The sequence below is a fragment of the Pelodiscus sinensis genome, chromosome 2, assembly GCF_052426305.1.
Source record: "Pelodiscus sinensis isolate ZL-2025 chromosome 2, ASM5242630v1, whole genome shotgun sequence".
NCBI classification, from domain to species: Eukaryota; Metazoa; Chordata; order Testudines; family Trionychidae; genus Pelodiscus; species Pelodiscus sinensis.
The window spans coordinates 62,074,925-62,091,995 of NC_143053.1; the positions used below are offsets into that span (position 1 = coordinate 62,074,925).

Consider the following 17,071-nt stretch of genomic DNA (forward strand, 5'->3'; position numbering starts at 1 on the left):
AAATGTACTAAGAGCCAGGCAGCCTGGCTCCTACTACAGTAGACTTCTGATAATCCGGAACCTTTGGGATTTAGGTGGTGTTGGATTATCGGATATGCCAGACTATTAGGAGGTACTATAGATGGTGAGAGAGAGAGAGAGAGAGAGAGACAGAGAGACAGAGAGACAGAGAGACAGAGAGAGAGAGAGAGAGAGACACACACACACACACACACACACACACACACACAGAGTATATAGTGTTTTTAACCCTTTTTATTGTAGCACAAGCACTGTCCACCATCACTCAGTGCCAGTGGCAGACTGACTCAGTCCCGTCCAGTTTTGTTCAGTTCAGCTGCTGCCTTGTGATTCGTTTTTTGTCGAAGCTCACTCACTAGGCTCTTGCTATTCTGAAGCTGGACTATCGGGAGTGCTGTACAATTGGATGTCGGACTATTGGAGTTTTACTGTACATATAAACTGCAGGGGCACAGCGGGGTTAGCTCCTGGAACCAGTGCGAGCCAGAACAAAGTGTACTTGATAAACTTATTGACTACATGATTAGCCAATTACCCACCTCTTGACACAGGATTCCAGACAAACTGGAAGCAGCAAATATAAAACATTGAGATTTATGTTTGTTTTCATTTTTGTTTTATTTTAATTTATCAATCCCATGCTCTTCAGCACACTAAAAAGGTTAAATATTTTTGTTTAAACTGTCTGTAGAAGTTTTTTCGGATGAGCACATATTTAAAGTTTGTGCAATACAGGTATTTTTATTTAAGAATACTATGGTTTTAGATTACTACATGATTAACAGTGTGTTAACATGATTTTAGGAAACATTTCTGAGTTATGCAATACCTAACCTCCAAAAATGTATACCCATCAAAGGGTATTAATGGGTTTTTGCAGCACGTATCACCTTGAATTTGCCCATCCCTACAGCAGATAGTCTTACAGAAGAAGCAATGCAAAGTGCAGTGAGGGTCAAATTCTTGTTTGTCCTAACAAGCGATGGGACCTAAACCATTAATTGCTGCAGAAGTTACAATCTTTCATTAAAAAAACAGCTTCTATTCTTGGGTGTAAACAATTATGCCACACAAAATTTCAATAAGGCACTGAAAGTTCTCTCAGAAATGTTAACATTACACTAAAAAATGAGATCCCATAGGCCTGTTATATTCCACTGACAGTGACATCCACCTTTGTAACAATAAATAAAATATTTTAAGACTTCTTATACATAAGCTTATATTAGAATTGTTCTGTTCATGTTAACCTACAAATAATTTAGGTTTAACCACAAGAATTAAAACAATCTTATAAGAGCTTGTTACAGCAACTATTAAAGCACTATAACTAGTCTGGGACAAAGCAACATTACTTTTTGCTTCGATGTATATTGAAAATTGAATTGTAAGAAATAACTTGGCTATCAAAAAGACACTACAGAAAGAGGACTATAATGAAATTGGATTCTTACCCTACGCATGGCTTCCTCCTCCTCTTGACGCTTTTCATAGTGTGCAAAGTCATCAAAGATTGAGGTGGTATGCTTGAAAGTAGCAATTATTTTAAGCACTTGCTTGGCTTTTTCTAGGGGTACCTCTTGAGTGTCCCTCGAATTGGTAACAGGTTTGTTATCGTTGTTTTCCAAACGAATGTGCCGCAGCTGGTTATTGGGAACGTCTTTGACAAAGATCCACTTAACATCAAACTTCCCCTTCCACTTATCCTGAGACCAGACTCCGGCATATGCATTGTAGTCCACAACAGACTTCATCTCAGCCACTCCACAAAAATGTCCACTGCCATTCACACTGAAGAGTAAATAGAGTGGACCTTTTCCATTCAGGGAACGGTAAGCAGCATCCAAGCGTTTATTACCATGTTCAGTACTACACCAGATAGAGTATTTAATGGAGCGGTGTATATCGTCCTCCGAATAGCTTTTGATTATAAACACACGTCCGTTCTTCAGGTTCCAATCAAAGTCTTTGGGATTATAGTTGTTTATGGCCTTTAGTTTCTCCAGTACTGGGTGAACCTCTACACCAGAGGGTGAAGAGCTGACAGGTACAACACCTAAGCCAAAGTTTTCACTGCCAGATCCTCCGTTGTTCTGGCTGAAGCCTACGCCCCTATTACGAGGAGCTACCCAGCGGTTTTGCAGCTGCTGTTGCTGCTGCAACTGGTGGTTCTGAGCCTGCTGCTGAGGTCCTTGTTGCTGTTGTGGTGGTTGAGGCTGCTGTTGAGGCAGTTGGCTTTGCACCAATGGTGGTGGTTGAATTAATGGCTGAGGCTGCTGTATTATAGTCTGAGGAGGCAGTATTGGCTGGGAAGGGGGTGCTTTTACCACTGACCCTTTGTCATCCCAAGTTCCAATGTTCATGTTGTGTTTTATAGGAGGTGGTGGTATAGCAGGGCCCCCAATTCCCACATTACCCTTAGGCTTGAGTTTCGGCTGAGGTTTAGCAGGCTTCCTAGCAATGGCAGCCCATGAGGTTGGTTTAGGTGCTGAACTGCTAACTGGGGGCACGCTATTTGCTGCAATGCTTGTCATACCTGTACTGCTGAGAGCTGACCCTACAGTTTTTGTCACTGCAGCGGTCATATCCCCACCAATTTTCAGTCCAGTCATGCCTTGCTCAATGCTATTAATCCCAGGCACCTTGCTCAAAGTATCATTGCCAAAGCCAGCCTGTCCATCTGCTATGGCTCTACCAAGAGAGCTAGGTGGATAGCCATAGCTGCTGCTATAAGCAGAGCTTTGTGTTGATTGTCCCTGAGATCCACTTGTCCCCCATGTAGAGAAATCTGCATTCCCAGGAAAAAAATTAAATCCATGTTGACCAAGGAATGGAGGGGTATTTCCTAAAGCCCCAGGTTGACTAAACACACCATCAGGTATATAATGATGTTCACCATTGCTCATCTGTCCATAGGTTGTCAAGTATGGCATTGGTGGGTCACCAGCAGTGGACCATGCTGCTTCACTCAGAGAGTATGGAAATCCAATGGATGGAGCATAATAACTAGGCATGTACGGGTCTGACATTGGTGGATAGCTGTTACTCTGCAAGAAAATAAAGTAAAATCAGCAATTTTCCATTATCAACATAATTCAAGGGATAATGGCAGGCATCGAACAACAAATAATGCTGATGTTGTTTACAGTGTCTTTTTTCTTTTAAGGCTACAGAAATCTCAAACCGATTTTAATTGAGAATATGAGCCTTCGAGCGTCATATGCCTCATTAAATTTGTTTTCTCACAGTTGACTTTAGTGTAAATCCATCCATTTCTCCAATAAACCTAATAAAATAGATCCGAAGTTATGAACACTTTGGAAATGGAGATTATTAATAATTCTCAAGTGTCTCTCTCTGAAAACATGATCATTCTTACAAATGCTTACAACTGAACATTATAGCTTTGCAGCTTTAACATGCAAAAGAAAAACGTTGCTTTTAATCATTTTAATTTAAATGAAAAAAGCAGTTTCCTTACCTTGTCCAATTTTTTTTATTGCTTTACATTTTAGAGTAATGGACAGTATTTGCTTTTTTGTGAGTCTCTTCTGCTACTTGATTGCATACTTCAATTTCCAAATGAGGTTTAAGGTTGAGCAGTCAGTTTATTACTCTGGTGATTGTAACTGAGGTTCAACTGTATGTAATATCAACCAGAGTATTAACTGTCTTCCTAAATACTAACTTCAGGGTTAACCTTTGATTATAGATAAGTATGGAGGGGTGAGGGTTTTTTTTAAAGTTGGTAAATGTCAATAAGCACTGATTTCATCAAGTATACACAAGCTAACAAAAAATATTCCTTTTGATAACAGATATTTACAAATAGGCAAAGAAAGAAAAAAGCTGCTTGAGAACTTCAGAGTTTGCGTTAAGGATATATATATAATATTCTGACAAATGATGTTAACAGTGTGTTTTAAAGGTTTTACAGCTTTAACTCTTTCAATCTCAACATCTAATGTCATTTAATAGCCTAACCCTACCAGCATGACACTTAATATCCCATATGTAAATAAAGTTCTTAAAAATACTGATATCTGCCAAAATTTAAAATTCTTTTTAAAAAAACACAACTGAATGCTGCCACACCTAGTTATGGACAAATAAAGCAGTGCTTAATATATTAAGCAAAACTAAAGATACCCAAGTGTGTGAAGAAGAATCAATTCAGCTAGCTTAAAGTAGATACAGGTAGTCCCCGGGTTGCGTACAAGATAGGGACTGTAGGTTTGTTCTTAAGTTGAATCTGTATGTAAGTCGGAACTGGCATCCAGATTCAGCCGCTGTTGAAACTGGTCAGTTTCAGCAGCGGCTGAATCTGGATGCCAGTTCCGACTTACATACAGATTCAACTTAAGAACAAACCTACAGTCCCTAAGTCGGAACTGGCATCCAGATTCAGCCGCTGCTGAAACTGACCAGTTTCAACAGCGGCTGAATCTGGATGCCAGTTCTGACTTACATACAGATTCAACTTAAGAAACCCAGGTGTCCCCAAGTCAGCCGCTGCTGAAACTGATCAGCGGCTGATTCCAGGAAGCCTGGGGCGGAGCAACTCTGCCTCGGGCTTCCTGTAGACAGCTGCTGGTCAGTTTCAGGAGCAGCTGGGGTGCTGCTGGGTTGCTCCAGTAGCGCGGCTCCTCGGCGCTACTGGACCAACCCAGCAGCACCCCAGCTGCTCTGCCCCAGGCGTCCTGATTCAGCCGCTGCTGAAACTGACCAGCAGCGGCTGAATCAGGACGCCTGGGGCAGAGCAGCGGGGGTGCTGCCAGGTTGGTCCGGAGCAGCGCTGCGGGACCAACCCGGCAGCCCCCAGCTGCTCTACCCCAGGGGTAGGCAAGAAAAGCCTGGTCTGCTGGGGGGGGGGGGGGCACTAGCTGCACCCCCCCCCCCCACACACAGCAGACCAGGGACACCCGAGCAAAGCCGCCGCCTGGGCGGCTTTGCTCGTTTGCCCGGGAGCAAAGCCGCCCAGGCAGCAGCTTTGCTCGGGTGTCCCTGGTCTGCTGTGGGAGGGGAGGAGGTCCAGCGGCTTTGCTGGACCCCCCCCAGCAGACCAGGGAGACCGGGAGAAGCTTTTCTCGCCCCGAAGGACACGGGTGGCGACCCGCCGCCCGTGAGCTCTGGGGCGAGAAAAGCCCCGTTCGTAAGTGCGGATCCGACATAAGTCGGATCCGCGTAAGTCGGGGACTGCCTGTATTCAAAAGAAGAAAATGCTTCACGCAAATGCTGAGGGACTATTATAACATAGGCAGATACAATTTGCCAAAAACTCACAACTTGTTACACTAGTTCTATTTGTTAAAGGGAGTTCTTTCTACATATATAAACCCAATGTCAATAGATCTTACAATCTATTATATATTTGAAAGAGTTTAAGAGTTTGTTTTTTCAAGAACTCCTCCTAAACTACAAGAGCTAGGATGACCAAATTCAGTATATAGCCTCCTCTTATCATAATTTAAAGCAAGATAAGGGTTTGGTTGTACCAGGACAATGGGATGTGCCTGGCATGCGATTGTTTCTCAAACAGAAAAAGAGAGCTATGCTATATAATGACCATATGGGGAAGATGGGGATATGGGATGGAAAGCAGGGTCAGTTATACTGTATAATGACCATGAGAGGAGGGAAGGTGGGAAGGACAGCAAGTAACCAGAGATGGGGAGTGGGACAGCTAATACCATTAGAGCAATAGAGGGCAGAGGTGGAGAAAGGGACAGCCATTTACTATATATTAGAGAGAGACAGAGAGTATGCATGCATGTGTCCACTGCAGCTGCAAGCACCTATGGACAGTTGCTTCTCCCAACCCAAGTTTCTGCAGTGGGAGAGGCTTATGGTAGTCCTCTGTCCCTAGGGCAAACTGCATACTGATCCACTCATCTCTAGCCCCACTCCAGACCAATGATTTAAATAAAGAAAAATAAAATTTGAGTTAAGGACCCAAGGAATGCCAGGTACATCATCTAGTATTTTATATTATTTGGATACAAGTGAAACCATTTAACCTTTTTCTGAAAATCCAACTGGCAGCAAAAAAGATCTCAGAACATTCAGTGTTTTACCAACTTACACTTTAAGTAACATTTAAAAGCAGACAATTAACTATGACAAGGTATGAATTCCAATATGAACCCACAAATTGGACATTCCAAGGCCTAGTCACATGTTACTGCATTTAAAATAACTGAGCTTTTCTAGTTTGTTTTAGAAAATATGTTTCAAGAGCCATAAACAAGGTGTTTGAAACATAACCATCCTTAGCATTAAATCCAATCTGTAGCTACCTAATCCTTAGCATTAAAACCATGCTAGCTATAACAAAGGAGATAAACATAAGGATATTAATAAATGGTATGTATAATGTAGATGTTTAAATTAAAAAGTTCAAATCTAGTCATACAAAGTATACTACCAAATCAAATTCACTATTACAAGTCCACAGCAAAGAAACTAAAAAAGTAGCTCAATAAATGTTTTTGCTAAGGTAGTAATAATAATTTTAATTTCTTCATGGAAGGATATGAATGTTTATTTTGTTCTGGATATGGTATTATATAAAGCATTTAATAAATATAGTCCCACAATATTTAAAAATGATAGCATCAAACATATGATTCAATTCAATGGATCTAGAGAAATAATTTGCATGTTGAAATTCTAGGGCTCATGGAATATAGGTGCTAAGGAAACAAAGCATTCAGCCTTTTGAAAGGTAAAGCTTATGTCTCTTTAAAGACCCTCTCCAGAGATCTCAAGCGGCATTCATTAGTTTGCAAAGATGCAACCTCCCTCCATCTTTCTCTAGCACAAGACAACCCAGTTTTGTGACATCAAAAGAAGATGATGTGCAGACAAGGAAAATCCCCAAAGTACAGGCAGTCCCCGGGTTATGTACAAGATAGGGACTGTAGGTTTGTTCTTAAGTTGAATCTGTATGTAAGTCGGAACTGGCATCCAGATTCAGCCGCTGCTGAAACTGATCAGTTTCAACAGCGGCTGAATCTGGACGCCAGTTCCGACTTACATACAGATTCAACTTAAGAACCCCAGGCGTCCCCAAGTCAGCTGCTGCTGAAACTGATCAGCAGCTGTTCCCAGGAAGCCTGGGGCAGAGTAACTCTACCTCAGGCTTCCTGTAGTCAGCCGCTGGTCAGTTTCAGCAGCGGCTGACTTGGGGACGCCTGGGGCAGAGCAGCTCGGGTGCTGCTGGGTTGGTCCAGTAGCGCGGCCGCTCCTCGGCGCTACTGGACCAACCCAGCAGCACCCCAGCTGCTCTGCCCCAGACGTCCAGATTCAGCCGCTGCTGAAACTGATCACCAGCAGCTGAATCAGGACTCCTGGGGCAGAGCAGCTGGGGTGCTGCCGGGTTGGTTCAGTAGTGCCAAGGAGCGGTGCTGCGGGACCAACCGTCAGCGCCCCACCTGCTCTACCACAGGCCCTGGGCTTCCAGATCAGCGCCGCGGTCCGGCCCGGGTCCTCCGCGGCTTTGCTCAGTGTCTCCCTGGACTGCAGACCAGGGAGACGCCGAGCAAAGCCGCAGAGGACCCGGGCCGGACCCGCAGCGCTTCCAGCTGATCTGGAAGCGCTGCGGGTCCGGCCTGGGTCCTCCGCCGCTTTGCTCAGCGTCTCCCTGGTCTGCTAGCTCCCCCCGCAGACCAGGGAGACGGGGAGCAGCTTTTCTCGCCTCGGAGGAGGCGGACAGCGGGACCAGGTGTCCCACCGCTCCAGTCCTCCAGGGCGAGAAAATCCCCGTTTGTAACTGCGGATCCGACATAAGTCGGATCCGCGTAACTCGGGGACTGCCTGTATCCTCCCTCCAAAAAACAGAATCCTAGAACTTTCCAGTTTATCTTAATTATTTAATTAAGAATTTGAAAAATCCCTCTGAATTTAGTATTACAAAAGATGGAGGCTCTACAGCTTCAGAAAGTGAAGTCATCCATTTACTGGCCAAAAACTTAAACAGGCAATATAAGCTTTCAGAGGCCTCCAATTATGCTATCTATCATATGTAACAATTCCTGCTGACTTCAGTGGAAATCATGTGCATTCTTTTACTATCATCTAAGGGCCAAGGAACAACTGTTTCAGTGACATAGCAGGAGTATACTGAACTCACTTAAAAGCCCTTTAAAGGTAAAATATACTTCTGGTTCTAGAATGCATACCTATGTTAGACACTCAGAACTGATTAATTCCATCCTAAAGTTTCACAAGAATGTTACTATGAAAGAGATTACATGTTTTAGAGCTATTATATACAAAGGATCAAGTTACATTTCAAACATGCAAGCAGACGTACAATACACTTTCTGGGTTCAGTGTAAGAGAAGAAAGCTTAGCTAAACAATTAAAATCCAAATAAGTGTCAAAACAGCAATGAATACTCACTTACCTGATTTGTCTGGCTACTTAGATATGGCTCAAAGTCATCATCATTTACTGCATCCTTTTGATGAATCGAACCGTTTTGTACTGAAACTGAAAAGCAAGCTTGTATTAGGCACACTTTTAAAAACTGGTGTGTTGTCATTTTAATTCAAAACAAAAAAGTAGTTTAGTCTTTGTTTCTATTAAATTGTCACCTGTATAATAAAATGCCTGTTCTCCCATTTTCGGAAAAATAGGATATCTTGTATTGATTCAATTACCGGGACTTTGTTACATTTTAGCTCTCCAGAGTGTTTAAAAACCAGTACATGATACTCCTCTTTGTGAGAGGACACCATAAAGCCTATGCCATTGAATCAAATGAGATAGCATCTTGATGACAGATATATACATCCAGTATTAACAAAAGTACTGCAAGTTTCTCTTGAAAGATTTCATTTCAAGATAATCCTTTCTTGTTCTTAAAGAACTATATAGGTTATAAAATATCATTACAAGTGATCAGACAGGTTCTCTACCTTTTGTTTAATCCTACAGTACACTGGTGTATCAGTTTTAATGAATACTTAGATGACAGTTGTCACTAGAAAGTAATCCAATGAAGAAACACCACCATCTTATAGCTCAGCTCAAGCTTTAAAATACTTGTTTAAAAAAGAAAAAAAATTGTTTCATAAACGACAGAGGTCTGATGGTTTCCAATTCTCACTTTTTTCTGTGAGAACAAAGCACCTGCAGACACACTCAGCTGGCAATTTCATAATGCAGGAGTGTGTCACAGCAAACCATTTTTCCTGCAGTCATAAGGGAAAAATCCAAACAAATGAAGTCAGCATTATATCTGCAGAAAGCCTATACAATGAAGAACACACCAAACTGTCACGTCACAGTGCAGCCTATAACCCTACTCAACTGCTTAAGAGTTTAAGTGCTCCGTTTCTCAGAGCTTCACATTCATACTACTTTCGTCAAGGCGCTATTTTTACTTTTTGGGGGTGAAGGTGGAATCTGAATTTATTAATATAGCTGCTTTATTTTGAATGCAAGGTTATAAACTGTGTTTACTGAATACTTGCATTATGCTATACGTCAGCATTTCCCAAACTGTGGTCCGTGGCCCAGTACCAGTCCATGGAAAAAAAATACTGGGCCTCAGAAAAATATTTGCAAGAGAGCCCGCCTTGCTACCCTCAACCCCCAAGATCCAAGCTGTGCCGATGTTACCTCCCTCCTGGAACCATGGAGGTAGCACGGGCTTCCTGCGGGGTTTGGGGGGCAGTTCTGCACCTGCACACCAGGTCCTGGAAGTGCGCAGGCCGCTCTCCCCCTTACCCCAACAGCAGGTGCGGTTCCTAAAATACCAGTCCATCGCACGCTAGGGACTTTGTCCCCTAGCTGCCTTCCTGCATGCGGGGGAGTGGGTGGGGATCCAGGACTGTGCCAGCTCCGGCTGCTCGGGCGGCGCATGCTGCCGTAGTGAGCGGAGGAGCAAGATGCGCGCTGCCTGAGCGGTTGAGGCTGGCGTGGTCCAGGACTCCCTCTGCCCCCGCGCAGGAAGGCATTAGGAGTGCAACAGACCAGCATGTCAGGTACCACGCTGCTGTTTGGGGGACGGGTGAATAGCCTGTGAGCTTCCTAGGCCTTCGCAGCTACAGGATCCCCAGGTAGCAGTCCCTGTCCCCTTCCCCTCCCCCCAGACCTCCACAAGCACCCTGTCCCCTGCCCCAGCACTCACTGGCACCCTTCCCCAGAACTCTGTCCCAGCACTCACAAGCACCGTTGGGGCCACATTAGTGAAGTTTGAGTGGTTTGGAGGGGTTGTGTTTGTGTGGCCACGACTGACTTTTCTGTGGGCTAAAGTTGGCACTGGGGGCTTGGGGAGGACCAAAGAAATTTATTTGCATATTCATAATTTGCTTAATGAATATGCAAATAAATGTTACTGGTCCTCCAAAACCTCGTGAATGGATTTACTGGTCCCCGGTGTCAAAAAGTTTGGGAACCCCTGCTATACGTTATACAAAAACATAGGTAGTCAAGTTCCATGACCTCAGAAAGTTTGCAACCTGAGGGCAAAATATTCTGGGAAACACACGACTGCTGCTGAGGAATAAATACATTTCCCAGTTCTTTTCAGCCATCAACAGCTTGAAACTAGCGCAAAATGAATGGTTCAACAAGTGGGTGGAAAGTTTATGCAAGTGAACTTCTTACCCACCCATTTTGGCTCCTACGTTTCTATCTGCAGCCATCTTAAGGTAACACTTGTAATGGTTAAAGAGGAGAAAGAAGCAGGAGCTGAGTCCCTGAATTGATGTTATAATACGCTTCTTCAACCCATTGAGAGATCCCCCTCCTCCCCCTCTAGGATAAGGTGGAAACAACACCTTCTTATTACCCAACCTCTCCCTCATAAATCCTCAATTATTTCCTCAATTTCATTTTTTTGTTATTACTAAACAAAATAAAATGTTATGACATTTCCAACACTCCAGAGCCTAATGCTTTCCTTGCTTTTTCTTCATCAGACAATCACTTGGGACTTCCATGAGAAGGGTGGGCAGACCTTTCACGGCACCCAACAGCTTCACAACACTAGCTCACAATACTTCACAACGCTTCTCCAAAGTTATACCCAAGGCCAGAGTTATGTCCCATTTCCCAGACAGGTAGCTACAGCTATCTAAAAGTCACCCTCCAGTGGACAGTAACTGGGACAAGTATCCCTTCTCATGATACCAATACTCCTTTCCAAGCAAACTGTTTTACGCAGCCTTGGCTGAGTACCATGCAAACAAAATATGGACCAAGCTTAGTACAATAGGTAACCGTCCACCCTCAAAGCTGTATGGGTGCTTTCCTAAAAACAAGCATTTTTATGATTTACCATGGACAGAGGAAGCAAAAGAAACAGGTTTTAAAGTGGTCATTTGGTGCACTATGAAAGAAGAAGTTCCAAGCATAAAGAATGGAATTTTTGTCAAGCTGAAGCCAGAAAGGAGAGCTTATTTACCTCTTTTGGCAAGAGCCTCTGAATAGCATATATATAGCCAGGAAACTAAGAAAGCCAAGAATTTACAGCTAATGTTTAGTGAAATTTTGCAAATTTTTCATATATTTTGTCATATGTAAAGCCTTGAGCTAAGAGATGTGTCTTGGGAACAAATAAGTATACTATTAGCTGGACTAATGTGACTAAGGTTAATAAACAATAGCTGAAGTTCTGAAAAATAGTAAAACTACAACAGTTCCAAAAGGAGCTGACAATTCATATCCTCCAATAGAACTGCAGCAATAATACTGACCACATCTTTATTAGTCACAAGTGAAAGTGACAACTAAGTTTCTCTTGTACTTCTTCATCAAGGGAGTCTAACACTTAACACTACAGTAGCTTATATAGACTGACAGTATGATACAACAGTCAAATATTTATGATCAATACTAAAGGGAGGCGAGGCGATAAGTGAGACAGATGTTCTGATATAGAAACATTTAAGTTTCATTTTTAAACTTAAGCAAAAACAAATATTTACCAAAATTTTCCCCAAAATGGATGGCGTGAACCACAGGTTAATAAAAAACTCTAAAACAGATACACTCCTGATTAGGGATGTAAAAATTTAACTGTTAACAGGTAAGCACTATCTTACTGGCAATCCCCCACCCATGAGGCACTGGGCAGTTAGCCAATTACACTTGTAGTTAAACATATTACAAAGGATTTTACATCCCTATTCCTGATTAAATCTAGTCTGTATATAACAAGAAAAGTTTGATAACCTATAGAGTACATTGCTTCTCATGTTTAAGCTCAGTTACATAAGACAGTAATCCACAAGTCTACACTATCAATGTCACCTAAAAGGAAGGGTTCATTGCCAGATCCTAGCTAAATGGTTTGGAAGACAATTCTCAGGTACAACTTTCTAAAGAAAAACATATGGATACACACAAATTCCTCAAAAAACTGTTCACAAATAGTTGGAGGAATAAGATATGTAATATGTCCAGGATGGAATCCTCCTGTTAAGAGCAATTCATTTATATCAAGTAATTTGCATAACATCTAGATCTAAGAGGAGCATTTGGTGGTTTCAGAGGTATTTTAAGGATAAATCAAACCACATACAACAGATTTATTTGGTCCATCAATTTGTAGTTCAGATTTATTTTTAAACGTGCTTGCCTTCTTACTGTTTGCACCTATACTCTAACCCATGATGGGGCCACATAGTTGTAGTTCTAATACATATTACAACTGTGATGTCCAGCCAGTTCTGAAGAAGTGGCAACAGCTATAGCAAACTAGCTACACTCAACTGGGCTAAATAGTCACATGTGGACACCACTGCATCAGAACATACAAACTGAGAAAAAAGTTTTTTGAAAAGAGCAATAATCAAATATTTTCATAAGAAAAGTCATCTTTTATGGGCTGATGCTCATTCCAACCAAGCACTCTGTCCAAGAGTTGACAAATGTAATGAACACCACTTTCAGAAAAAGATATTTTACTCATTTAGTTCTTGCAGCAACAGTTATATATTACTACTCTGGTACACATAACTCTTCCTATATATCTATTTCTGGCTGCCAAGAGTAGTGTTTTCCCTCAACAAAATGTCAGAAGAGAGAAATCTCACAAGACTACATAATATAGCTACTTTCACAATATTGTTAAAAGGAGTTTTACATTTGCAATGTAAACTGCACTCATGCTATACATTTGCTACTTAGTCTCATGCCTTACTGTACTACTTCCTTCCTTTTCCCATCTGCCAGAGATGCCCCCCACAACTACCTTCTTTTCCATTTTCTGCTATGTATAGAAATATACACACTCCGCAAACTAATTTGCCATCTCACTACTTTAACTTGCTTTAAAGATTACTTCAAGCAGAACCCTATCATGATCCTTCCAAGAGATAGCCAAGTAGTGACCACCAATCTCTACTTTATTAATACCCATGAAATACATAAAGTCTCTGAATGACTCAAAACCATCTAATTGTGCATAGAAACTGTTCTATATAAGTAAGCACTCCTACCATCATGATCTTCATTCTCTTTCCCCCTCCCTTAATCATCTGTCATATCTTGCCAGAGCTATTATGAGCAGGAACTGTCTTTTACTATATGTCTGCATAGTGCTGTATCTGATTGCATTAGTTACTCCCAGAGATCTCAAATCCTTTTCACTACCAACTAGTTATAAACAGTTAATATAATTTAACAGGATGCAATCTAAAATAGCCTATAACCAGTAATTTAAGCCCAACATTTAAATTTTGGAAAAAGGCTTTACTTAAGTTTTATATGCAGTATTAATAATAGATCACAAAATTATGCTAAAGTACATCAATCAATATAAAATTCACATTATTTTTATTAAATAATTGTAGGCAATCCATTCATCAAATTGTTTAAATTCTAATTTAAATACGGGCAATAAAGATCAAACAAAACACTGGATGAAACAAACTGACACAGATCTTTCAATAGCTTAGAAATACTGTAGTTTAAGGAGAAAACTGAAGGTAGAGACCTCTTGGCATAAAGAAATAAAAGGTAATTCCATTCACAGGGTAGCAAAGAAGAAAAGAGCAGAAAAGGAATGCAAAGCAATTAGGTAAAAGCCAGGCTTGAAGACAGTGTAATGAGTGCCAAGAGAATATGATAGAAGAAAAATGGAGGAAGGAATGGAGCTGTGCAGGGTTTTGACAGCCAAGGAGAGAGGATTTAGGAAGTAAAGTTTACTCAGTGTTTCACCACAGACACAGATTAAGAAGAAACATTTCCTGAGAGGTCAAAGTTGAGAAGGTAGATTTGGGAGACCCCTGCATGGAACTGTGCTGATCAAACTGTGGATAAGGACAATACCACCCAGCAAAAGAACCACTATGTATCAGGAGACTGAAAACAAAAATCTTAAAAACAGTGATCATTTATTTTATCAAGTAGTAAACTAAACTAAATGAGTAAGACATTCAATATAAATGCTCTTTGTTTTCATATTTTTGCAGGGAAGGAGAGGGGAATATTAAAAAAAAACCTGAGTTGAGTTTGCGGGAGAGGATAAGCTAGAAAAGTATGGAATTTAAAGTAAGGTGCTAACAGTAAGGGGAAGAAATGAAGACAGAGAAATCTAGATAACTGCTCAGAGGAATACTCTGTTCTGGATTCTCAAATGAACAAGACTCCAATTTTGAAGATTTCCCAGAATATGAGTGGTGATGAGTTCTGTTCATGTATATGAGTAAGAAACTAAATTAACACACAATCATCATTCTTTAGATCAAAAGACCCTCATTAGACATTAATAAGTAAATATGAATAGAGCTGATGTAAATGCCCAAAGATATCATGACAACATATTCACTGAAAGATAGCTAAATGGTAACAGCTCTCTCTTGATTATTCATGACAATTACTTCGCTCAGCAGATTAAAGAATTTTTACAACATACCATGTTTAAAATACTGGAAAAAAATATATTTAGGGATATAAAATTCCGGTTAAACATTAGGTCAACCCAACATTTAACCAGTTAACTGACTAAGTGAGATCTGAGCTAGGAACTACCCCAGCCCTAGTGGAGCTGCCTCCAGACGGCAGAGCTCCCCCTCACAGCCATGCACTTGGGCCACTGCCAGCTCCCAGCCCATTCCAGTGCAGCCACTAGCAGGGTACCTGGGCCACCCACAGACAGAGGGTACTCCAAATGAGAGCAGCCCCTGTCTGAGGCATGCCCCCTGTGGGACTGGAGAAGCTCTCTGCCCAGGGCAGCTGTGTAGCTGCTCCAGCTCCTACCAGTTACCAAACTAACAAGCATTATTCCTTTAGGGTGATGCTTACCAGTTAACTTTTCACAATCCTACTCTTAGTTCACCACTTCTAATCATGTTGCTATGATAAAATCAAGGTGGCGTAGTATTTAACAGAGGTAGCTTTTACCAGGTACAATTATGGTTTTTACTGCCCCAGGAAAAACTAGTTAGTCCCAGTATCTATTTTAAAACTGCTTCTTTAACATACACCACAATACACTTAGCCTGATTTACATATTTAAACTGTGATTACATAAGCAGTAAGGTTGGAAATCAGAATTGTACAAATAAGTAAAACTGCAGTGAGCATAATACTAATATATGGCAATATATAATACTGACCACTGGAATATCTGTATACTTTTTGGTTTGGTATTTTCTCAAGCAAGTGGTAAATCATGACTCACGTTTCCCTTTTCAATATTACATAAACAATACTCCAAAACATTTGATTATATGAAAACAACAACAATGTTGAGTGAATCATTAAGTAATCATAAGTATGCAGCATTTCAGACTAGCATTCCAGATCTATTGACCATGCAGCATTCTTTAGCAGAGAATCAACACTGATGCACGGGACAGACCGAACCCATTCTTCACCTTTGAATGAATGTAAAAGTTTAAAAAGATTGATTCTGTGTTTGCTGAACTTGCTGGACACTGAAGTAATTGGTTTTCCCAGTTTAGACCAAGAAACCAGGGTTAAACTAGTACTGACCAACATCCTGTCCTGAATTAATTTTTCCAAAGCCATTGCCAACCCTGAAAAAAATGTTTTTTCTGAATATTTTCATTCACTTTATATAATTGGTTGATGTCATCTTTTTCATATATTACAGGACCAGGCCTCAGACATAAATAATAAAGAAAACATCTTACCTTTATTTCCCTGTCCTTTAGGTCTCTGTATATTAAAAGGTAGAAAATAAGAGGAGAAATATTAATTGGGAAATTAGCAAAATTCAAATCCTTTAATTTTCTATCCATGCTGGTTTATATTTGCTGATTTTATCCACTTAAAGGATCAACTTAAGCTACACCCAAAACTTAAAATATTTTAAAAACATATTTACACAAAATCCGATATAAACAGATATGTTTCCCTATCTAAGGTCTAGTGAAAAATGCATGGTTATTTTTAAATCAAAACCATTCTTCTGCAGTATTTGAAATCTAAATGATACAACACTATCTGCAAAGTAAATTGGTTTTGTTTTCACTTGTCTACTGTTCAAGATGAGAGAAGAGTACTAAACAAAATAAGTAAAATAAAATTTTAAAAACATTTTTCTTTTTAGTAGGCTAAGGCTACTGCAAATACAGATACTTGTATTCTTTTAAACTGGCACAAGGGAACTACTGTTACTGAAGAACAGACCAAAATTTATAACATGTAGTTCAGTGAAGCACATTTTATAGGTTTTTCAGCTATTTGAAGGAATGTACAGTAATAAGGCAACACATAGCGGACCGATCATTGGACAGGTGTAAGACAGTTATGTAAGCCCAGCCCAGTGCATGCGCATTTTCATAATAATAGTATCACAAAAATAGTATCACACAAGGGGGCTGTGAGGATTAGTAATTATAAAACACTTTTAATCTGTCAGGCAATAAGTACTATTATAACAGAGAAGGTCACAATATCTTAACATCTTGTAAAATAAGATTCTGTTTGGGGAAAAACACAACTACTAACTGAAAGTTCTAATGCTTCCACCACCCTTCCCCCTGGCACATGCATTTCATTAAGCTGCAGTGGATATTCCCTGTCTCCATCACCCTTTAATGACTCATTTGTTATTTATCCTCTC

General features: G+C 40.7%; 1 protein-coding gene across 2 annotated transcripts in view; it reads right to left on the minus strand.

Moving 5' to 3' along the window:
* YTHDF3 (YTH N6-methyladenosine RNA binding protein F3) overlaps nt 1-17,071 on the minus strand; it is a 54,217-nt gene that overhangs the window by 35,774 nt on the left and 1,372 nt on the right. Inside the window, exons 2-4 of one of the 2 annotated variants that reach the window (XM_006113645.4) lie at nt 16,137-16,161; nt 8,429-8,514; nt 1,476-3,068 (exon numbers count right to left, since the gene is read on the minus strand). In XM_006113645.4, coding sequence (XP_006113707.2) covers nt 1,476-3,068; nt 8,429-8,514; nt 16,137-16,161 — 1,704 coding nt within the window. The remainder of the gene's footprint in view (nt 1-1,475; nt 3,069-8,428; nt 8,515-16,136; nt 16,162-17,071) is intronic. The other variant, XM_075920620.2, reaches the window with a different exon arrangement.